At 41.2% G+C, this 24,004-nt stretch overlaps 2 protein-coding genes across 2 annotated transcripts; one reads left to right on the forward strand and one right to left on the reverse strand.

Moving 5' to 3' along the window:
• Positions 1-343: 343 nt before the first annotated feature.
• Positions 344-23,352, reverse strand: cryba1l2 (crystallin, beta A1, like 2). Its single transcript, XM_066678733.1, has 7 exons — positions 23,291-23,352; positions 20,867-20,917; positions 5,485-5,571; positions 5,017-5,135; positions 4,018-4,159; positions 2,654-2,796; positions 344-686 (listed from the first exon to the last, which is right to left on the reverse strand). Exons 3-7 carry the CDS (start codon positions 5,560-5,562, stop codon positions 539-541), a joined length of 630 nt encoding a protein of 209 aa, XP_066534830.1. The 5' UTR covers positions 5,563-5,571; positions 20,867-20,917; positions 23,291-23,352; the 3' UTR covers positions 344-538.
• On the forward strand, positions 11,887-16,535 carry crybb1l2 (crystallin, beta B1, like 2). The gene is made up of 5 exons (XM_066678734.1): positions 11,887-11,982; positions 12,900-13,018; positions 13,179-13,311; positions 15,662-15,804; positions 16,364-16,535. The coding sequence occupies exons 1-5, from the start codon at positions 11,887-11,889 to the stop codon at positions 16,533-16,535; spliced, it is 663 nt and encodes a 220-aa protein (XP_066534831.1).
• Positions 23,353-24,004: the final 652 nt, after the last annotated feature.

Here is a 24,004-nt window from a genome sequence, read left to right on the forward strand (position 1 = left end):
TGAGCTGACTGTGAGTGTAAACTCTGACCCAGGATTCACAGCTGCACAGAGCCATGCTACAGAATCACTGTTACTGCTGCAGCTGAAGATACAGGTGCAGTGTCCATTCATTCACTTCCATTCAAAAGACTGGAATTTCATCATTTATTTCACAATCATGTCCATCATTATGAACTGATAAAATAATTTACTGATTAAACCCCAATAAATCTAACCCTCAAGATGCTTCATATTTCAGATTTGTTTCTTGGAACAAACTGAATTTGAAACAATTTGATAACCAATTGTTATAATAAGATAATTGAAGTATTATTTATTAATAATTAAAATGTCTTCCCAGAAATATGTTAAATATTTAAAAAACAATTCAAATAATCTGACTTCTAGATTTATAGTCTTTAAATCATACTTTAAATATACTTATTAAAAATACTAATGAGAAGTTATTCCAAATTTGTCTTGTCATAAATATATCCTTCCCCTATTTTCTCCACATCCCTTCTTGTTCTGTCTCTCTTTCTTTTCCCCACTGACTCTCTTAATGCTGGACTCTGCGGATGGATTGGATCTGGGGTGTCTGGCTGTGTGAACCCCAGCTCTTCCAGTGTGGATAATCCCCGCTGTTCTTGTCACACTCCATAACATACTGCTGGCCACGGTAACCCGGAAACTCATAACACACAAATCTGTAGAGAGAGAGAGAAAGAGAGTGAACATATAAAAAGAGGTCAGAAGGTAGAAGAAGTGTGGCTTAATGTTAAAAGTAGTTTAATATTTTACTGTAGTGCAGTGTTTAAACAGCTATATGATGCCTTCATAAGCCCTTCATAACAATAGCTAAACAACAGCTACCAACACGGTTTCCACTAGGCATAATTTGTCATAAAACTCCCATTGGAAATCTGTAACAACAACTTGGTTTAATGTCTATATGAAGTGAGCCTTATTCAAGAGAGCACTAGTGATTAAACGGGAGAAAATGATCATCAGTTTATCATCATGGTTGACACCCACAGCTTTCATTATGGGAACATGAGATCTAATGGAATACATTTTTATAGTTGTCTATGTAGGTTTATATAATTATAGGTTGATGTCATGATCACTTTATGTAGGTGCTATGTTGCCTTACGTACACTGTCCCACTGTAAAGTATAACCAAAGTTACATTAGTTAATCCTCAGGAAATTGACGAGTTTGATTGTGGTTGTAAAAAGACAGCAGGCAGATGGGAAGAGTATCCGGACGGAAAAGTGTGGGAGCTCATTTTCACAGTAATGATGATTATGTGTTATGGGATTTTTAATAATTCAAACTCAGAATAGTTGCGTAAAAGACATAAACAGCAGTTTTTCCGTTTTAGAAATTAGTCCATATGTGCTTTCCACCCTCTGTCTTATCATGCTAACTGTTTACACTGCATTGGTGATTTCATCTGCTCCATTGAGCCTTATGTCTCTGTTTATCAAAGCTGTGTTAAGTGTGTAAAGGTGTCAGTAACACTCTGTCATGTCTGCTTGCCTCCACAGGTGTGGTATATGATAAAAATGTGGACGTAATTAACAGGCTATAATTAATAACACTATAAATCTCAGGATGGAGGTGCAGAATTTATCTAGAGGAGGACATATGTTTTAGCACCGAGTCAGACCTATGAACATGTTACAGGTACAGTTGAATGCAAATATTTAACATAAGACCTGTGTCCCTATCATTAATCTGCAGCTTGATCATCTATTGTTCCTCAGGATCAATTATCTAGCTAGCTAACTATCAGTACAATGCTAGCCAAAACTAGCATCTAGTAGCTAACAGAAATGGACATTTATTTTTCTCCTTTATGCATGAGGTTAGCTACAGTCTGAAAAGACACAGTGGCTGGCTTCACGTGTCTCAGAGGAAAAATGCACTGCCTTGTTCAAGACCAGTTTGGTGGCAATGAAACTGGGAAAGATATGGAACTGGGAAATATTTCAGAAACTGTTGTGCCTTATTTTTTCCAATATGTTCAATCGAATATATATAAACTGTGCAGTAAAATTGACGAGGGAAAATTAACATTTAGTTTTGTTGTTTCTAGAGGTTCATTAACTATAGGGTGACCAGATCTGAGATGGTGAAAAAGAAGACACGTCTTGGGGGGGGGGGGGGGGGGGGGTTCTTTTTTAATTCACCCGAGAACTTACATTTATGTTTCAGCATAGCTGCTCGAGATGAGGGTAGGTGCATGAGCTTTGCCTCTGACGTTAACAACGACTACTGACGTGCAGACGGACCAATTAAATGTTTACAGAGAAGGTTATCGACCAATAACGGTAGCTCTACAGTCAGCCCGTCCAATCAGATGATTTTAGGCTACTTCACCACGCCCCCTTCTCACTCAAGCGAACCAATCGGAGTAGGGGAGGGCGGGACTAGTTTGTGAACGAAACGCTTCTCGAAGTTCTATGTAAGCTCTAGAAAAACAACATCCCGGACGTTTGTGAAATTCCGCCACTGACATTTGTTTAATTCTAAAAAAGGGGACATGTCCGGGTAAAAGAGGACGTCTGGTCACCATATTAACTATAAATTATAAAATATATATAAAGTTATACACCATTTTTTTGCATGTGTGCATAAAGTTCAGAAATCCTGGAGGAGCTCAACTTACGCCCCGCACTGAACGTGCATGGAGCCAACTTGAGTGTCAGCCCAGCCCATGGCCTGCAGAGAGGGATAATCATCGCACACTTCCACACTGCGGCCCAAAAAGTTCTCCTTCTCAAATATCATCATACGGCTGGTCTCGTGAGCCTGAAAGTGAGAGAGAAAGGGCGGTGGTGGGGTGGACCACCACCAGTTTGTTTCTTTTCCTTTGCATCGTTTCCTCATTTCTTACACCCCAAACACAGATGTGCTATCAACAAATCCTCCCCCTTACTAGACAAATGTGTTCAGTTCAGGAAAGTACTTTTTATACTTATTACAAAACAACGTGTCTATATCCATGTGTACATTTTAACAAGGTTGTTTTAACAATGTATATAACACATTATTCTCTGCTTAGCGTGTTCTTCTGCAGATACACAAATTACCCCAATGCAATCCACGCAAATATGTGAGACCCCAGAGATCATGGGCGCCCCCTGCTGGCCATACACGATACTGTACTGAAAGTGAGGGCAGCTATATATTTTTGTTCCAGGTCACATCTCTTCTCCTGCAGTTCTGTTAGTTTACATTACAAGGAGAATCACCATAAAGAAGCTTTATTGCTATTTGAGCATTGCCCTACGCTTAATATTGACTTTGCCCATCAGTTTTCTTTCAGGGGAAAGATCCTTCTCCTCTTTAAAATCAAATTAATTAAAAACATTTCTGGCTCACCACCTTGCCTCATGGTCAGAGAAGACTAGATGACTTAGCAGAGTCCATAGATCATTGCTGAAACCAATTCTGACTGCAGTAAGAATAGGGGACATTATTATATTTTGTTGTTTTTTAAAAAAAGGGAAAATAAGTCTTTGATTTAGGGCCATCAGACAAAACTTTGCTTGGGGGCCCATAAATGCCAAATCCACCCCTGATACACAGATGTGATACAAATATATGAAAACGATTGATAAAGTGATAATTGTGCACAGCCTGCTTTATCCTCTGTAGAAATACAAGGCTCTGGAGTAGCCGCACATACACAACTGCAAATAATAGCTAGAGGTGTATAAATCCCCATAGCACTGGGCTTTGGAGACGGCCGTGTTCTCTGGCATAATGGAGCCCTATCCAAAACCTTTCAGATGAACTGTAATGTTTATAATCCTGAACATATCAACCAACATCATTACCTAACCTCACTCATGTTTCTGAGGGTGAATGCATTTAAATCCTCACAGTAGTGCGTCGACCTGTAGTCTAAGTGCCACTCTGACAGAAAGAGGCAGCTGCCTGTTAAGCACAGTTAGCTATGCATTATTATGCCGCGACATTTTAGTACAGGTGTAGAGGCAGCATTCAATCACACACACACATACTCACAGCACAGTGGATGGGGCGGAGGGACATAAGCCTCTCCACATGGTATCCCAGACTGCCGCTGTATGCATCCCAGTGAGGATACTCTCCTCTCTCCAAGACTAACTGTTGCCCCTGGAAGTCATGGTGTTCATACCCCACCCAGCTGAAACACGAGGATAAAGTTAGGAGTTACCCCAGAATGCCATTGATTTATGCAGAAACACTAAGAAAAATAACTCCTAAGCGTCTTCATAGACACTGACTGTTTTGAATGCTGGTGTATGGCTTGGGTCTTAGACAATTAGCAGTTTTAACTGAATCTAAACTTTACATTTCCGGGGACATTTGGGAGTCACCTCAACCACCAACAATGTGTAGCATCCACCTTGATGATGCAGCAGCAGCCAACCCACTCCAGAACACTCATGACAAATTAGTTGTTAGGTAGAAGATGTGGGTTTTTAGGATGCCTGGAGTGGCTAGTGTCAAGTTTAACAGGTCACTGGTGTAACTTGTATAACTCAAGTAAAGGGCACTGCCATTTATTCAATACATAATCCCTTGGGAGTGTTATACCTAAGAAAATGGAGTAGAATGATACATTTGTATTTGTTTATTCATTGATTTGGATTTTTTAAATGCTTACTCAGACTTAAACAGGACCTCATGTGATTATACACTGTACATTTGGAAGAAATGTACTCAAAAAAAAGACAGTATCCCTATTGCTGCACTAGGGCATTGAATTCTATCCAAACCACATGGCCCCCTGTCGACCCCACCACCTCCACCAGCCACCCAAGCTTTCTTCAGATAGGATGCCTCTAATTTAAGTACAGGTCAGGCCGAATACTACTTAGCTTTAGTGGATTTGCGTGAATGAAGTGCTGTGGCTCTTGCTCGAAAAGTGCTTCTTGCTAAATATTGAATGATCAGCTTCCAGCACTTGCCATAAAATATGTTAGACATATTATCATTTCACATTCTCTCATCCTTTTAGAAGTGCAGAAAAGAACTCACGAGCCGCACTCCACTCTCAGTGAGCGGATGTTCTGGAAGCCTCTCTCCTGGATGTTGCAGCACTCTGAGGTCAGCTCCTGACACTTCCCTTGGAAGTGTTCCTGCTCGAACACTGTCACCTAAAAACACACAAACGATGGAGTTCCTCCTCTTCTAATTCTCTAGTTGTAGGCCTTTCCCAAACATTTTGCTGAGGCAGCCCAGTCTAATCAACACTATTCTCAGGGTTGCCAGACCCTACCACTGTAAGTTCCTTCTGCAAATCCAGCAGCCGGTGGTAGCCTTCAGTCTTTCAGTTCTGGCAGTAGTAAGGATGGAAAACTAACACATCAACAATGGCAGAACCGAGTTACCGTAGTAAACAGCTGTATTGACCTTCACCTTTGTGCTACTCAAAGAGATGGAGAGAGAGAGAGTGAGACATAAAGAGAATGAGGGAAAAGGGAGAGAGCAGTGGACAGTGATTACCTTGAAGAAAGGTGCCATGCCCATTCCTGATATGAGCATTGGCTGATTCATGCTGGCCTTTACAAACCTTCTATTCATCCTTTCAATCTGTGAAAAAGATGGGGATGGAGAAGAAAACATGTTGAATTAGAGTGTAGCTGATAAGAAATGATAACCACGGATCAGGTCAGACTTGTAAAACCTTGTATTTCTTTTTTAAGATTAAACCTTTATAGGCTCCAGCTGTACACTATTAGACATCCATTCATTCATTGTCTGTATCCACTTATCCAGTTCAGGGTCGCGGTGGGTCTGGAGCCTACCCGGAATCACTGGGCGCAAGGTGGGATCACACCCTGGAGGGGGCCACTATTAGATATTCTTTTTTTCCCCATCAATAAAGAGCCCTTAAATGAATATAGAACTTTTCAAATGCTTCTTTAGTTCTACATGGAACCAAAAGTGCTTGTTCTATAGCATTACTCAAAGTTCAGTCTGTTGCAGCTTTTAATTCAAAGTGAGACTGAAAATGTTGTACTTTTAAAGGGTAATTTGTTTCTAATTTAATTACTGAACAATACATTTAATTTAATGAACTGTTTAATGCATTTAAATGTAGTTTCCATTCCTCACACCATTTGCACAGATGAAAAATAAGCATTCAAATCTCGCTGAACCTTGCAGACTCTGTCATTCCTAGCTTTAAACCTGTAATCGAATTCTGTGGGGACAGTATCTCAGTCCTGATTTGCAAACAGTTAATGTGCAAATCCTGCAAAAGAAGTGTTCGTGTAATAAGCCTGGGATTTTAAAGGATTAACTGGTGTTCATTCAAAATGATTTCACATGAATTTCTATGAACAAGGGAACAGCACCTAAATGAACCTGTTAACCCTTGCCATCCCTCCAAACCTGACCTATAGATTCGATAGGAGACATCTCTTACCTGAATCTCCAAGCTCTGAGGGCACTACCTCAATCCTGATTTGCAAACAGTTTCATAATAATGTGGCGCTGCTATTTTATACCAACAACTGCGGTTGGGCACACGTCCCTGTCCTGAAACCTATGGAGGGGTGTGTGTATGTGTGTGTGTGTGTTTGTGTAATTGAGAAGTTATTCTTTTTTTTCTGTGTGACCACTGTAGTGGTACATTGTGCTCTGTCAGCGGATTGGATTTGATGGAGCTGCTGGTGCTCTGCCAGCGCGCTTGCGCCGCTGCCGTGTGGGTGAATGGGTGGCACACAATGGAGGAAGGTCAGTTATATTCGTATAGGTCAGCATTGTCCATCGTATAGTGCACAAAGGCTGGCCCATATGAGGAGAATACAGGGATTTGTCTTACTGTGTATAGTGAACAATTTGAACTGTGCACTGGCTTTCAAACAACTGCTGGCTAAAGTGATGTATAATCTCTATAAGACGTTTGGATAGTAGAGGTGGGAATCTCTAGACCTCTCAAGTTTTGATTACATCTTAGTTCAGCGGGTCAAGAAGTGATAACATATGAATTATCAGTACATCTTTAAATGTATCATGATTTTACTTCCTGTATTAGTTTTTATCATATAAGGGTGGTTTACCAGACAGGGATTAAGCCTAGTCCTGTACTACATCATTTTAAATTGTGATCTCCCATTGAAGTCCAGGACTAGGCTTAATCCCTGTCTGGGAAACCACCCCATAGTTCAGCTGGTGTATAGCTTCAACTATATTTTCCATTCGAAATGTTTAAAGAGAATCATGTGAATAATCAGTTATTTTAATCAGCCTGAGCTCAAACATTCCCCTTATTTGGACAGTAGTGTTGGATCCTTAAAAAAGTATAAGGTTGCTATGGCAATATATGTGCCATAACCGCGGCCCTCACCTTGGTTGACCCATACCCTCTGACCTAGAAGTGTTACAGAGAGTGAGGGGGAAGGGGGGGGGGGCTTATGGGGGATTGATAGAGAGGGAGAGAGGAAAGGGTTTTGGGTTTGCGTGTGTGTGAGGGAGAGAGAGAGTGTGTGAGAAAAAAGAGAGAAGCAGAGGACAGAGGGAGGAAGGGACAGAAAGAAAGAAATGTGAGACAAACAGAGAAAGTGCTAGGTAGTAATGCAGAGAGAGAGAGAGAGAGACAGAGAGGGAGGGAAGAAAAGTGGGTGGCAATATGTGTGTGTGGGTGTGTGTGAGAGAGAATGTGGAAAGATATTTGTGTGTTAGTAAACACTTTGTATGAAGGTACAGTACTGTTATTTAAAGTGGAATTCCACTCATTTCTCACTCTGTCCTTCTGAGCGGTCTGAAGTGAAATATTGCCTTGCAGAGCATCTGCTAAGGTTTTAGCCTCAAATCTTATCAAAACAAAAATAAAGCCTCAGACATTAGCCTAGGATGAAGTGAGGAATTTCTGAAATGTTTGTGAGATTCCCCTTAGAACTCATTCATTCATTCATTCATTATTTGTAACCCTTATCCAGTTCAGGGTCGTGGTGGGTCCAGAGCCTACCTGGAATCATTGGGCGCAAGGCGGGAATACACCCTGGAGGGGGCGCCAGTCCTTCACAGGGCAACACACACACTCACACATTCACTCACACACTCACACCTACAGATACTTTTGAGTTGCCAATCCACCTACCAACATGTGTTTTTGAACTGTGGGAGGAAACCGGAGCACCCGGAGGAAACCCACGCAGACACAGGGAGAACACACCAACTCCTTACAGACAGTCACCCAGAGGAAACCCACGCAGACACGGAGAACACACCAACTCCTCACAGACAGTCACCCGGAGCGGGAATCAAACCCACAACCTCCAGGTCCCTGGAGCTGTGTGACTGTGACACTACCTGCTGCGCCAATGTGCCGCCCCTTAGTACTGAGTAAGTAAAGGATATCTTACAAACATTTTAAAAATAAGGAAGAAGAACAGAAGGGAAACACCCATTTCATCATTATTCTGCTGTGTTCAGATCTGAGATGGTAAAAAAGAGGACACGTGTCTGGGGGTGGGGGGGGGGGTGGGGGGCTACAATGTGCAGACTGACCAATTAAATGTTTACAGAGAAGGTTATCGACCAATAACGGTAGCTCTACAGTCAGACCGTCCAATCAGAAGATTTTAGGCTACTGCACCACTCCCCCTTCTCACTCAAGCGAACCAATCGGAGTAGGGGAGGGCGGGACTAGTTTGTGACGTGTCCGGGTAAAAGAGGATGTCTGGTCACCCTAAACATATAGGCAAAACAGTGTAAAATACCTCAGAAGTATGTGACGATGATTACTGTGGTAAATCACATGTCCTGAACCTAATGAGTACAAAACACCCTGAAAATCTGCTAGTGCCTGTAATGAAAGAAATGAAAGTAACTGACCATGTCCTTACCTCTGTAGGTAAACAACCTAGTTGTTAAGCTAGTTGCATAAGAATTGCAGACAGAGTTTCAGTTCTACTGAAAGAAAAAGTAAAAAGATGTAGAAAAAAAACCATGCAGCACTCCTCTCTTTCCGAGACTCCTCTATTTGTAGTCAGGCAGTGCATGTTCATGTTTTTGGGTGAGAGACTTGAAGATGGGGGTGGGATTATTAGCATGTTTAGCATGTTTTATAAAAAGCTAGCTTACACTAGCTAGCTTTAGGTCAGGGTAGTAAATCACTCTAGGCCAATAGCAGTTAAATGAGCCCTCCACTGAAATACAGAGACACGTTTTACATGGCCTTTTTTTTTAGAGCTAAATTTACTGATGGATGAACTGTTAAGAGCTCTGACTTCACCACTTAATCATTGTTTTAATGCTGTTGGTGTTAATCTGCAGGTGGATTGATTGAAGTGGCTCTTAAGGTGAGGTAGAGGTTGCCATAGCAGCAGAGATGCTGCTTATTATATTTATGACAAGAAAGTTTGTGTTATTAAAAACTCCAATCACCTTCTGGATAAAGATACACATAATGCGTGTAATTTAAATACAATTGAAATGTTTCTGTAGAATGTGCACACTCCCATTATCACCTGAAAATGTGTTCTCTCACTCCCCTCAATTTATCCATCCTTTCATCCCCACACTTTCCCAATCTTCCTCCCTCTCTCTATTTGTTTCATTACCTCCCTCTCCTCCTGTTTTTTATCCTTTCCTCCACATTCTTTCTTCTTTTCTTCCTCTCCCTACCTTATATATCCTCCGTCTCACTTCATATGTTCCTCCCCACTCTTTTTCCCTTTCTTCCAGTCTTTCTCCCTTTCTCTTTCATTCCCACACCTTCCTCCAGCTTTTCCTCTCTACTCTTTTCCTTTCTTGCTGTCTATCTTTCTGTCTTCTTCCCTCTATCCTTCTCTCTGTATCCATTTCCTCCAACTCCTCCTCCATTTTTCCTGCACCTAATGACTCTCTATTTCCTTCCCTCCCACTCTTTCTCTATCTCTCACTCCTCACACATTTTTTCTTTTGGTTTTCATTTTTCCTTTCCTCTCCTTTTCCTTTCTCACTCATTTCTTCTTTTATTTATTTTTCTATTTCTTTTCCCTCTGTCTGTCTCTCTTCAGTATATCCCTTTTATTTTCTTTTTCCTACTCTCACAGCTTCCATTTGTCTATTTCTCCATCTTACTCTTTCTGTCTTTCTGACCCCTCTTTCAGTCTCTTCCTTCCCTCATTGCTCAGTCCTCATTGCTTTCTCTATCCCAGACTCTTTCCTTATTGCTCAGTCTCCTTGCCCTCTCTCCCTCTCTCTCTCCCCTCCCACTTTGTTTGATGATGGGGTGATTTCTATTCTGTGTGTATGGTGGTGAGCTCAGCGGGTTTGTTTCTGTGAGTTTAATCCCCCCACGTTGGGCGCCAGCCTATAAAAGAGCCTCTCTCTCGCTCTCCACACACACGCTGACTTTGCTGAGTGAGAGAGACAGCGGCTACTCACTTTCACACAGGTAAGAAGAGAGAGAGAGAGAGAAATCCTGAAGCCCGAACCCATACGTTCAACAAAAGAATAACACCGGTGTAGTGTATTATGGGGGCAGGAAATTAAGCCTTTGCTTCATACTGTAGTCACACTTAGTGGACTCATGTTTAAAGTGAGAAAGGCATTCACTGGAAATGACAGCAGCAGCATGCTCCTGATGCCACAGCATCTGGAGCTTAGACCAGCAGTGCAACAGAGTAGGTGGGAAAATGATGTTGAGTAAAGCTGTGACATGCTATCATAGCACATGGATGATTTCACATACACCACTTGTAATGTGAGAAAAAAAAAGATCACAAAGACAAAATGTCCATCTTTCAAATAAAGAGGGATGGATAAAGCGAGAGCAAGAGCAAGAGCAAGAGAGAGAGGACAATGTAGTCAATTCTTCAATGCCCAACACACCAGTGGGTGTAAAGGGCAATAAGCAAGTCAGCACTCAGAACAACAGGGCAGTCGAGGGCTTTGTCTCATGAACAAGAGTCACTTCAGTCCTGACTCATAACTTAAGAGCAATCTAATTAATGACTCATAAAATATTGATTTGTTTTTATATCTTTCACCTTATCTTCTCTAAAGATTTTAGCTGGTAGTTAGGTCAGACTTTTTCATCACAACAGTGTGGTGGTTTGGATAGAATAGTAGGTTACTCCACTGCTTTCCATACAGAAGACTGGTGTTTGAAGCTTATTATTGGTAATGCAAAACAAATAAGAGTCCTTGGGCAAGTCTCTAAACACTGCAGTAATAAAATGTTACATGAAACTGAAACAGAAATTCATCTTAGATAAAATGACAAGGGATGGGAAGGAAAATGTTCTTTAGAAGGGTAAACATGGTTAGATACGATAGCTGGACAGCTGTTCATGTAAGAATGAACCAGTTTATATTCAATATTCACTTGAATCGGTAGCTTGTGAAGCTAAAGTTAGCCTAGGGAGCTCTAAACTCTACTTTGAGCCTTTCAGCCATTACATATATTTACCTGAGCTTGAAAACCTAATGTGATTATCCCTGGGGTGGATTTTTATAATTTACTGTGCAATTCTATACTTAGGCACCAAAATTATACCCAATTGGCTGGTTCCCAGATGTGGATTAAGCCAAGCCTACGCTAAAAGGCAATGCCAATAGTGACTCATCGTTGAAAGGTCTATTTAGTCTAGACTTGAGCTTAGTCTGGCTCTGGGAAACTGGGTATACGATACTTCAACTGTAACAAGTCACCTGCAGCTTAATTATAAGATGTTCACATCCTGTTTCTGATACTTTGTATGTGGTGTTTGTGTGTGTTATCATTGTCTACCCTCAGGTTACAATGGTTCTTCACTAAAGTGTTGTGCTCTTGTCTGCTGTTGTTCAATATTGTGCTCTATTGTCTGTTGTGGTTTAAGCCCTGACTCTAATGCTTCAAAAAGCAACCTGAGCTTTGAAATAGCATCATCTAAATGAATAAGTGATTGTTATGTTTTAATCCTAGTCATCATGTCTTCCGGTGGAGAGAAGGCCAAGCCTGCCTCCCAGCCTGATGGTAAGGCGGCTCAGAGCACTAAGTCAGACTTCGGCATGGGCTCCTACAAGGTAACACACTCAGTTTCTGTTCCATATTTGCATATAGGCAAGACCAGTGAGAAAAGTTACATGTATGCAAACAAAGGCATGATGCCAAGCGTTTAAGCCTTTACTGAGAGAAATGTCCAGTTGCCATAGATATGTGTGGGTGTTTCCCATAAAGAAAAATCTTGATTGCGTAAGGATAAACTGACCTTGATTTTTTAAAAACTCTTCTTTTTGCATATCTTCCCAGTATTCCAGATTCTTCCTCATATTCTCTCATGTCACCTCTCTCTGCCTCTATTTAGTCTTCTCTCTGTCTCTGTATTTGACTTTTCTCTTAACCATATAGATTCCATATAGTAACATAAGCTTGTATCACTTCTAATACCAATTTTGGGCCCTATTTTTTTTCAGGTATAAAAATAAACCCTTTAACCATTGAAGACTATTCTGAGAACATGAGGCTAGTTCCTTTCATTCATTGAAATCCAGGCATAGAATCATAGCTTTCTGTGTGCTATATTGTGTTCTATCCCTGTAAAAGCTTTGGCTCTATTATCAGGAGATTTTGAGTTTAATCCCCAGTGTTGTAGAGAGAGTAAGGTTCAATTCTTGGCTCAGGTGAACACAGCATGCCGTGGCAAATCTCTCCTTCAGCAAGACCGCTAAATATACATTCGCCTACCTGTGTAACATCATGAGGCTACGAGGCGTACTGGATAATATTGTCTACTGAATGCAAAGGTAACATAAATATAAAGCAGATATTTAACAGCACTGAAGGATCATGTGCTGCATGAGATTTTGAGAGTAGCAGACAGCAAGTTTTAAAGTAAGCTTTGCATTGTCCTTAAAGGCCATTAAGCTGTCTCAAAAGATCCATTTAAAGACTATTATAATTTACATACATATTCATGTATTTGTTCATCTCTCTTTTCTAGATGTGTGTGTTTGACCAGGAGAACTTCCAGGGCCGTATGATCGAGATCACTAATGAGTGTATGAACGTTTGTGAGATGGGCATGGACAAAGTGCGCTCACTGCGTGTGGACTGCGGCCCGTGAGTAATACGGACACACACATACACATGCACACACACATTTCACATTAACAGTACAATAACAGTTACAGCAACTCCTCAAACCATATTATTCACTCATTCTCTTTCTCACCCTTCCTGTCTGTCCCTCCCCCCGCTCCCTCTCGCTGATTCGCTGTAGTTTTGTGGGCTTTGAGCAGATGAATTTCTGTGGGGAGATGTATATCCTGGAGAAAGGAGAGTACCCTCGCTGGGACTGCTGGAGCAACTGCCAGAGAAACGACTACCTGCTCTCATTCAGACCTGTCCGCATGGTACTGTCTCTGTCCTCTGTCCATCTTTTTAATCCTATGATTTGGAATATGTTTCTTAAAAGAAGAAAAAAGACAAATTCTATGAGCTACTGGGATTCTTCCAATTTCTACCTCACAGCAAATCTTGCCATCATAAGCACACCTACCATCAAAATGAGGCAGATTTTGAACATTTTAATGTCCCACAAAACCTCTCCCTGTTGTCACCATTTCCAATCCACTTTAAATAGTGAAGCAGTGATTTTATGTCACCTTCACACCATTTAAAATCGAACATAGAGTTTAAACAAGAAGCTGACAAACCAGGTCAAGTCTTGAGCTGAATTCAGACAGGCTTGCATCTATAGCTTGTCTGCCATTAGCCTGTACGTTAGCTCCTGCATCTCGTTTGAATATATATTCAGCACCCAGGAAATCAACCTTTTCAAGACTGTACAAAACTTTTTTTTTTTGTGTGTTTTTCCTTTATCGCAGAGGTCTTTCAGAGAGCTCAGCGAAGTATATTAAGCTGAGAAAAGCTTTATGTTTGTGTGCTCTCAGCAGGGGGATGTGTCATAACTAGCACATTTCTCTCTGAATCAGAGTTGTAAATTTGTAAAATATTCTTTTGCCAGGTTCTTAATGTTTTTTCCCCCTTGTTCTCGCACCACATTGTCACTTACTGTGTGTCATAGAGCATCACGTCTTCTAATACACATACAGTCATTCAGACAGAGCAGCACCTTTTGAATACACAGTAATGATGCAATACAGAATAATATCCTTGACGAGTACAATAATCTCCATTGAGTATAAATAATTAAGATTTCTACTTTTTAGAATAATAATACTTCAATGGCTCATTTTTATTGACATTCTACTGTATTATATATCGGGCGGCACGGTGGCGTAGCGGGAAGTGTCGCAGTCACACAGAGGATGTGGGTTCGATTCCCGCTCCGGGTGGCAGAGCCTACCTTGAATCACTGGGTTCAAGGCAGTAACACCCTAGACAGGGTGCCAGTCCATCACAGGGCACCATACATTCACTTACTCTATCAGTGGCTGTTAGTAATAATCGTTGTTTTATATTAATACAATATTAACTTGAGGCGGCACGGTGGCGCAGCAGGGGCCTGGAGGTTGTGGGTTCGAGTCCCGCTCTGGGTGACTGTCTGTGAGGAGTGTGGTGTGTTCTCCCTGTGTCTGCGTGGGTTTCCTCCGGGTGCTCCGGTTTCCTCCCACAGTCCAAAAACACATGTTGGTAGGTGGATTGGCGACTCAAAAGTGTCCGTGAATGAATGTGTGAGTGTGTGTTGCCCTGTGAAGGACTGGCGCCCCCTCCAGGGTGTATTCCCGCCTTGTGCCCAATGATTCCAGGTAGGCTCTGGACCCACCGCGACCCTGAACTGGATAAGCGCTTACAGATAATGAATGAGTGAATGAATGTATTATATATAAATTTTTATTTATATAGTTCAGACATTAGTTGTTTATATAATGCAATACATTAATATAATTAAAATAATCGAATCAGCATCACTTACAACAATACTTAACACTATCACAAAATGAGAAATTATTTTTTAAAAATAGATTTAAGACGATAACTTATGTTTGAAATGGGTGCGCCTTAAAATACCTGAATTCACTCATTTTAAAAGTGTGTTACAATACCTTTTGAAAATGTAGTGTGTAATTTTTGACAGTTGTGCATTTCAACGCCTTACAATGTCTGCTGTCTCTGTCTATAAGGTCTGCTGTCTCTGTGCGTCTTGCTGTGCAGCATATTTTGCACTTTTATATTCAGCTGAAAAATACCACCGTCATATCAGTGTGTTTTCATGTCTTTGCCAGCTGCCATTAACACTAGTTTGCTAGTACAGACCACGTCCATTAAGACTGAAACAGGGAGTTGAACTCAGATGTCTTTAGGGCAGCTTATGAATGCATATGAAGCCGGACATAGATGAATACGAGTAAATGGTGGAAACGGGGTGAAGGTGGGAGCAAGTTTTTCCTTTGTGGAAATGACGTGAGTCTGCAGGGTATATAAATGGCTGAGGGGAGGAGTTTGGGAGTGGTTGTACCCCCCAAAATTATGTTACTACATAACTTCACTTAAGGTGGAATATTTCCAGTAGAACTGGTCACAAAGTCTACTGCAGCAAAATCTAACTACAAAGCAGCATATTTAAGGAAAGTTGTCATTTTGCATGCTATATTTGTTAGGGCAATGACAACATATATCAACGATGACGCTGTAATCAACACCAAGATGTCTGCTTGGAATTTATCAAGAAAAACTGTTTCAAGAATTAGGAGCCAATGACAAGGCAAGTCATACGGCCATCCAATCTGTCTTCCTCAGGACCCGGAGAAGCATAAGATCTATCTGTACGAGGTTGGCGAGTATAAGGGCCGTAAGATGGAGATCATTGATGATGACGTGCCCAGTCTGTTCGCCTACGGCTTCACTGACCGAGTTGGCAGCATCTTGGTCAGCTGTGGCACGTAAGTATTGGAGTATGTGCTTACGTGAGTGTGCGTATTTCCAAAGGCTAAGTTTAAAACTGGGATTTCTCCAATCTGAAACTTTGAGGATTAATCATCAGCCTTTATGCTCTGTAAGGAGCATCTGAGAAGTCGTTCTAAATGTGGAGTGTGAGCTGTTCGACCAGCCAGACTTTATTATGTCATTACACACTCACCTCCATATAGACTTCCAAAGAGAACCTCAAACAACATAGCTTTTCCCCTTCTCCAGGAAGATATCTGAGGGGGTCTTAAAACATGCTGTGTAAAAATTGTATGAAACTGTATGTGGTATATTGTATGCTATAACCAGGCTCAGAAGGGGTCACTGCTACCTGAAAATGGGCTTGAAATTCTTTCACAATTTCCATTCATTCTCCTCTCTCCTACATGTCCTACCTTTGCACCCACCCACTTGCACACTACCTGACGCCCACCAGTTCTTCTCCATCTCATGCTGTTTCTTTTCTTTTCCTTGCTCCTTTCCTTCCTTACTCCTCTGTCACTCTCTCTCCTTTCATCTGATCTTGTCTCTCAGCTGGGTGGGCTACCAGTACCCTGGTTACCGTGGCAGCCAGTACCTGCTGGAGAAGGGCGATTACAGACACTTTAACGAGTACGGCGCCCGCTGTCCCCAGATGCAGTCGGTGAGGCGCATCCGCGACATGCAGTGGCACCAGGAGGGCTGCTACACCATGGCCAGCAAGTGAGGGCTTGGGAGGACGAGAAAGAGAGGGAGCGGGGGGGAGAGAAAGAGAGGGGGAGGAGCCGAGGGAGGAGGGGGAGGAGCAAGGGCCAAGAAGGAGAGGAGGACCACACCCTCAATGTGATCTGTTCCCTGTGGAAGGAGATAGAGAGAGGGAGGGAAAGAGCGAGAGAGCGATGGAAAAATGAATGGATGGATGGATGAATGGATGGATATTGCCAGGGCAACAAAGGACAAGACGTAACTTTTGTACACCTGCCTCAGTGGGACAAGAGAAACTGTACATGGTAGAAAATTGTGGCTGTTGAACGTAGATAGCTATGCATGTCTAGAACGTGGGCCGGCACTCTATCTCTCTCTCTCTCTCTCTCTCTCTCTCTCTCTCTCTTGCTCTCTCTCAACTTCTCTCTTGTCTATTTTTCTTTTCTGTTTCTCACCCTTCTCTCCTCCCCTCCTGTTCTCTCTCCCCTCTTCCTCCTCTTCCTCATCCTCCAATCAACACTTTTCTCCTGAGGAAAAACAAAAACAATAGCAATCAAGCAATTATAAACCTTCATGCAGTGTGTTCCCCGACTAGCGGAAAGGTCAGGGGAGATGACTGACATGAGTGAGTTTGGGCAGGGTAAGCATGGGCAGGGCTTTGGTCTAAAGACCATGTAAAAAAAAGCTCTGTTTTCTTTTGGAACTGTAATAAAAGAACACCTGTGAAACCTGTCTCTGTTCTCTGTCGCTCAGTCTTCTGTGATATGATGATTATAGCGGAACATAATGGAGCTTTCAAGAGTGTAAAGGAAACAACTGCCTTCTCAGGTTTACAAAAATAACCTCTACCCACAGCTCATAATGTTAAGACATTTATATAAACCTGTACATGTACCTCCTTAACTTTGACTGTAAGCCTCTAGGTTTGGCAGGCCTTTGTAATATGGCTAATCACATTCAAACTTTTAAAATGTGTAGCAAAATCTGAGATTACGGTGTCTGGTGGATATTATAATCTCTGAGTGGACTTTCATTACAGAAATGTAAATTTTGCAACATAAGTCTTTGTGAAAAATGTCCTGACATTGACTGAGTATGTGAGTGAGTGAGTGAGTGAGTGATTTGCAAGTTGGATACCAGAGGTGCTTGGCATCTAAAAAAAACTGTTTAATATAATGGCCAGAATCATGATGTAAGCCTATAAAAAAGAAAATGTGATTCCAACTTTTAAAAAAAGCTGACTGACTAGCACCGTGTCCAAAATTGTGTACCACACTTTTCATGCTTTTTATGTTTTTCATAATGTAGCATTTAAAAACAGCAGAAAAAAGCGCTCTAATAGCCTTCACGTGGCATAGACATGCATCTTACAGTGTTACTGTGTGAGTCATGAATACATTTTCATATTTCACCAGACATTTTTAGATTATATCATTATATACCCACTATTCCTGTAGCTAGAATTCTGGTTGTTATTCGTGTACCTTCCCCTGACAAGGAGGAAAATGGAAATGACACAGGGCTGTTTCTTGAAACCAGCAGAATACGCAGTCATATGCGGCCACCTGTGCAAGCATGGGGTCTGAAAAATATACTTTTAAATTTTTAAACAATTTAAAATAAAAAAATAAATAATACCTAGCCACTGGTATCGTCGCGTTGTAGTGATAAATAGGGAGGGTTGCATCAGAAAGGGCATTCTGCGTAAAAAATGTGCCAGATTGAGGCTGATCTGCTGTGGTGACCCCTAACAGGAGCAGCCAGAAGAAGAAGAAGATTTAAGCCAGAAATGACATTGTTCTCTAAAAAACTTTATTAGGCTGTGTTTTTCCATTTAAACCTGTGCTCGTACTCTGCTGCTACTATCACTGGGCAATCAAAGCTGATGTAGATTTTTGTTGTTGTTTTTTTGGAAGAGCTCTTAATGTTATGTTTAATAGAAATTCTTCAGTAGACCTAGACTGGGGTTAGTTCATGCCCACGGTGTACTTGTGATTTCACCTTTATAAATGTGATCACCAGTGTTTTCTTTTGACTGTTAGATTTGGCCAAAATAATTTTTTTTAAATCATGTAATCTGAAACAATTACAGTTAGGAACAGCATTATTCTGGAATGCTTTTATGTCCTCACACATAATTGTTACATTGACAACAGCAGTCGCTTTTGTACCCTCGTTATAATTGAAAGGTTTTGTAGATTTATTCCTACAACTGCTCATCAGAAAGACAAGAACTAAGTTTGACTTTTAGACAGTATGTTTTGGATCACTTGCTGGGAGATCCAATCATGATCTAGGCTTACTCTCCTGGGTGAGGCAACCAGGGTTTGATCTGATGCCTGTGATTTTTGATGAGTATCCTAACAAGATTTTTTTTTATTTTCCCCCTTTAGGTAAAGTGTCTTTAAGTTTGGGAAAGGCACTATATAAATTGAACGTATTACTATTATCATTATTAAGATCCCCTGGGCAGTCACACAGCTCCAGGGACCTGGAGGTTGTGGGTTCGATTTCCGCTCCTGTGAGGAGTGTGGTGTGTTCTCCCTGTGTCCACGTGGGTTTCCACTGGTTGCTCCGGTTTCCTCCCACAGTCCAAAAACACACGTTGGTAGGTGGATTGGCGACTCAAAAATGTCCGTAGGTGTGAGTGTGTGAGTGAATGTGTGTGTGTGTCTGTGTTGCCCTGTGAAGTACTGGCGCCCCCTCCAGGGTGTATTCCCGCCTTGCGCCCAATGACTCCAGGTAGGCTCTGGACCCACCGCGACTCTGAACTGGATAAGCGGTTACAATGAATGAATCAATGAATGAATGAATGAATGAATGAACTTTCTATGAGAATTAGGTTATTTTCATCATGACACTGCAAATTCCATTAGTATTTATTTGTTGCCAAAAACATATATGTCATCTGACAGGAATATCCGTCCATTCATTGAAGCTGGGTAAACTCAAGCCACTTTAAGTCTGTAGCTTTAAAAGCGGCAGACAGGTCAGCTACTGTTTCTACTGGTTAGCCTCCCCATTAGTTTGTTGGTGATTGCGAATGCTGACCGATTTTAGGCGTAGTTTCAACTCTTGTCACAGAATGCAATCAACTGCTGCTGTTGAACACTTCAGAGCAGAGATTTTAAACATTATTAAACTTGCATTAATAACATGGGTAAATGCCTATCCTGTTGCATATATTTAAGACTAACAACCATCTTTATTTACTTAAAAACAAGTTAATAGTGGCTGTTAGTTGTTTGAAATTTCTTAATTAGTGCCCCATGGCCACTTTTTTGTGCCTGAAATAATCAATTTAACATTATTTTTAGAACATCTACACATTTATGAAGAGATAACTGAAATTATTGTTTGGAAAGGAGTGAACTGTTCTCATCCATTATATTAATTCCTGCCCACAGCATGCTTTCTGTAGTGTGGTATATTTGGGCTGTTCATTCATTCACTCCTTTTCTGTATCCGTTTTTCCAGTTCCGGGTTGTGGAGGGTTCAGAGCCTACCTTGAATCACTGGGTTCAAGGCGGTAACACACCCTAGACAGGGTGCCAGTCCATCACAGGGCACCATACATTCACTCACTCTATCTGTGGCTGTTAGTAATATCACTATTTTATATTAATACAATATTAACTTGAGGTGGCACGGTGGCGCAGCAGGGGCCTGAAGGTTGTGGGTTCAAGTCCTGCTCCGGGTGACTGTCTGTAAGGAGTTGGTGTGTTCTCCCTGTGTCCGCGTGGGTTTCCTCTGGGTGCTCCGGTTTCCTCCCACAGTCCAAAAACACACGTTGGTAGGTGGATTGGCGACTCAAAAGTGTCCGTAGGTGTGAGTGTGTGTTGCCCTGTGAAGGACTGGTGCCCCCTCCAGGGTGTGTTCCCACCTTGCGCCCAATGATTCCAGGTAGGCTCTGGACCCACCGCGACCCTGAACTGGATAAGGGTTACAGATAATGAATGACAATATTAACTTGTTATCTCCAGAATACAAGAATGCAACTGTTGTGCCCTAATAATTAAAAAAATTTTGAGATCTTAGTAATACCAATGTAATTAAGATGTCGGTTTTATCTCTGTTTTGTTCTGTGTTTAAGTTTTTCTTGTGTTTTTCCATATGCCCTTTCCTTCTCTTGGCCACACACTTGCCCCTGTGACTGACCTCCCAGGTGCATTCTATTGTGTCTCATTACGTAAGCACTCTCCTTGTAGTCTCTTCTTTTGATTCATTATTGCCATTGTAGTTTTACCCATTGTTGTGTCTGCATGGGTTTGCTTAGGTCTTTGTCTAGTTTTATATTTTATAGTCTGATCTTTTTTTATGTTTGCTTTTTTCCATTACACTTCACATACTCACCTAGGTAAATGCCTCCACCTCCTCAGTCCCTTGTGTCCCAGCATGACACTTCTGTAAAATTAAAATGTGCAAACATGAAGTGTTATTATTAAGTGCTGTCAAGTGGCTTCTGATTCCACATGACTATATGGAGAGTGGTTCTCTAGAATATCTTGCATTATTTATAAGTCCCCTGTCTTCTTAATGGCTTTGCCATGTTTCTTCTTTATCACCCTACTCGTTGCTTCTTGTCTTTTTTCCCTTGTCTTTGTTCCAAACATAAGTCTATTTCCTGGTGAAATATATTACTTTTAATTATCTGGGACACGCGCGAGAGGTGAGGCTTCATTTAACCCAGAATCCATTTGCTACTATCTTTTTATTTATTTTATTTTACCAGCACCAAAATATAATTAATTAAATCCTCCCCTACTGCCTATTGTTTAACATTATCACATATCCACAAGGATTCACAAACCACAGAAACATTTTTGGACAGTGTTTTTTGGGTCCAAACTCAAGCACACACAACAAAAAACAAACATGGGTAGGAAACAGAGAAGGATCAAACTTAGGACCCTGATATTCCGCTGTGCCAACATTACATATTGCCTTTAAATGAACAATGATTAGTTTAATAGATTAGTTGGCTATTCGTTTTTTATGGGAAGTATGACTGAGTCATACTTCCCGTGCTCAGTTCTACTAACATGACATCATTCCAACTGATTCACTGGTTGCATTATGGAATTGACTTTTATATTTCACCTTCTAAATATTACCACAAATTATTTTTCAGTATTGTACGAACTAAAATCTAACAATGCTTTGAACTGTTTTGTTGTCCAACGTCAGAAATAAATAAATGATGAATTATCAGCCATTGCACACCCACATGCATGCATCTCACATACATTCAGGCTCTTATTGTGCACATTGTTCTTAATATTATTCATTAGCCTCAAGTGTTACTCTATGAAAATCTTTCTTTCTCAATGAAAAATCTCACGCAAATATAGCATGTCTCAGTGTCACCCCTCCTACACCAAGACACTGCTTTCTCTTTTACACACTCACGTAAAACCCGTACCACTCCAGGCTAAATCTAGACTCAGGTTTGACGTCACAGTCCCATTGGCCTCCATGATAAAAGCGGCTGTGCTTCAGGCACACTCCTCTCCCTGCTGTGCACCTGGGGAACTATAGCGGTCAGTAATGGGATACCACACTCAATGTGTTCAGTCTCTGCTTCCGCACATTCACTTCATTCTTGAGCTTTTCACACAAACATGGGCTTGAGTAATGGGATTTATTTGCCCATACTACTTCTGTTGGAACAAGATCACTCTAGAGTACACAGTTTTGCAGCTCCATGGCCCAATTGCTGGAGGTTATTGTGCTCTTTTAGTTGAGATTTGGCACTGAGCATGGTGACCTTAGGTTTCTATAGAGCTGCTCTAGAGTATAACTTGGTTTTATGTGTTTCTCAGATGTTTGCACCTTAGTAGTGATAAAAATGATTAATAACAACAATAACTCTAATGCTTACAAATTTTACAACTTGACAAGGAATACCAAAAGGCAAAACCTGTAATAAGAGTACAAACACCGGTAACAGTAGGGTGACCAGATCTCAGGTGGTAAAAAAGAGGACACGTCTCTCTTGGGGGGGTTCTTTTAAGTCATTTTAGGTCCTTTACACCTTTATTTGCTACACATGTGAAAACATGGGAATTTCTTTTTTAATTCACCCGAGAACTTACATTTACGTTTCGGCATAGCTGCTCGGGTAGATACATGAGCTTTGCCTGACGTAAACAAGGACTACTGACGTGCAGACTGACCAATTAAATGTTTACAGAGAAGGTTATCGACCAATAACGGTAGCTCTACAGTCAGACCGTCCAATCAGAAGATTTTAGGCCACTTCACCACTTCCCCTTCTCACTCAAGCGAACCAATCGGAGTAGGGGAGGGCGGGACTAGTTTGTGAATGAAACGCTTCTCGAAGTTCTATGTAAGCTCTAGAAAAACAAAATCCCGGAAGTTTCTGAAATTCTGGACGGACGATTTTTTAAGTCTAAAAAGAGGACATCTGGTCACCCTAGGTAACAGTAGTAAGAGTAGGTAGCGAGCCAAAACAGGGTTAAATTAAAACATAAATAAAATAAGTTCACTAAACAATCGGGTAACATTAGCAGCAGCTAGCTTCCAGGCAGCAGTGATTATAAAATCCTGCCTCATTTGACAGCAGTTAGCTGCAATATTAGCAGGCCACTAGCCACCAGGCAGCAACATATGCTCCGTCGGTTGAGAGGCCCTCTACTAGCCGATAGAAGTAGTGATTGCAGGCAGGAAATGATGTTATATAGTCTGCTCTTCTCAACATTCCCAGCTGTAAGCATCCATGTTAGCAAGCAGTAAAAAAGAAAATCCACTACTCACCCCAAGTCAGTAGTTACAGCAGTCCTGATTTTGTTGAAAGTTATAAAATGAACACAAGTGACAATACAATAACAGAAACAAAACAAAAGACACAGGAAAAAGCGGCGGTTAAAACCACTGAACTGACGTCAGATGAGTAGAGCCACAGCAAGTTCTGAGCAATAAACTGACCTTGAATATAGCAAGTATTGATGAGTTCTGGTTTTGTTGATGTAGATAAAAATAATATCTCTTATACAGATCCAGTAATTAGAAACGTTTAACAGCAGCAGTATCACTGGAATTCAAACTCTCAGGCTTTTGATAATAAGGCATAAACTCCACAGGTTTGTGCCACTATGAGTCACCTCGTTTATCTGTATCTTAGCAATACAGGCTTAACTGTGGGATGTGGACTCAAAGCACCATCATGGTAAATACGATCAAAATACAGTGTGTTTCTGAGTTTGTAGAAACCTATTTTAATATTTGCCAATTTGGTCACTTTAAAGTGGACAACTATAATAAACACACATCACCATAAAGAAACAGGAAATGCTCTGGAGCAACTAAACAAAACACACAAACACACTAATCATGTCAGTGTCCACCACCCAAATAATACCTGCTCACTTGTGGACCTGTGGGGGTCATTATAATTGAAAAGAACAACAGATGGACTGCAGGATGTAATTGTAGAACTACACATTTCAACTTAACAAGGACTGAGCATTG

The sequence above is a fragment of the Hoplias malabaricus genome, chromosome 8 (genome assembly GCF_029633855.1).
Source record: "Hoplias malabaricus isolate fHopMal1 chromosome 8, fHopMal1.hap1, whole genome shotgun sequence".
Classification (NCBI taxonomy): domain Eukaryota; kingdom Metazoa; phylum Chordata; class Actinopteri; order Characiformes; family Erythrinidae; genus Hoplias; species Hoplias malabaricus.

Bases quoted from the DNA above. Each gene is read 5' to 3' on its own strand.
- cryba1l2 (XM_066678733.1), bottom strand. From the start codon at position 5,562: ATGAATAGAAGGTTTGTAAAGGCCAGCATGAATCAGCCAATGCTCATA. The intron at 2,797-4,017 runs GTGAGTATGTGT...TCTCACTTTCAG, and splicing joins TCCGCCCCATCCACTGTGCT to GCTCACGAGACCAGCCGTAT. The intron at 687-2,653 runs GTAAGTTGAGCT...CTCTCTCTACAG, and splicing joins ATGCACGTTCAGTGCGGGGC to ATTTGTGTGTTATGAGTTTC.
- crybb1l2 (XM_066678734.1), top strand. From the start codon at position 11,887: ATGTCTTCCGGTGGAGAGAAGGCCAAGCCTGCCTCCCAGCCTGATGGT. The intron at 13,019-13,178 runs GTGAGTAATACG...GATTCGCTGTAG, and splicing joins CTGCGTGTGGACTGCGGCCC to TTTTGTGGGCTTTGAGCAGA. The intron at 15,805-16,363 runs GTAAGTATTGGA...CTTGTCTCTCAG, and splicing joins ATCTTGGTCAGCTGTGGCAC to CTGGGTGGGCTACCAGTACC.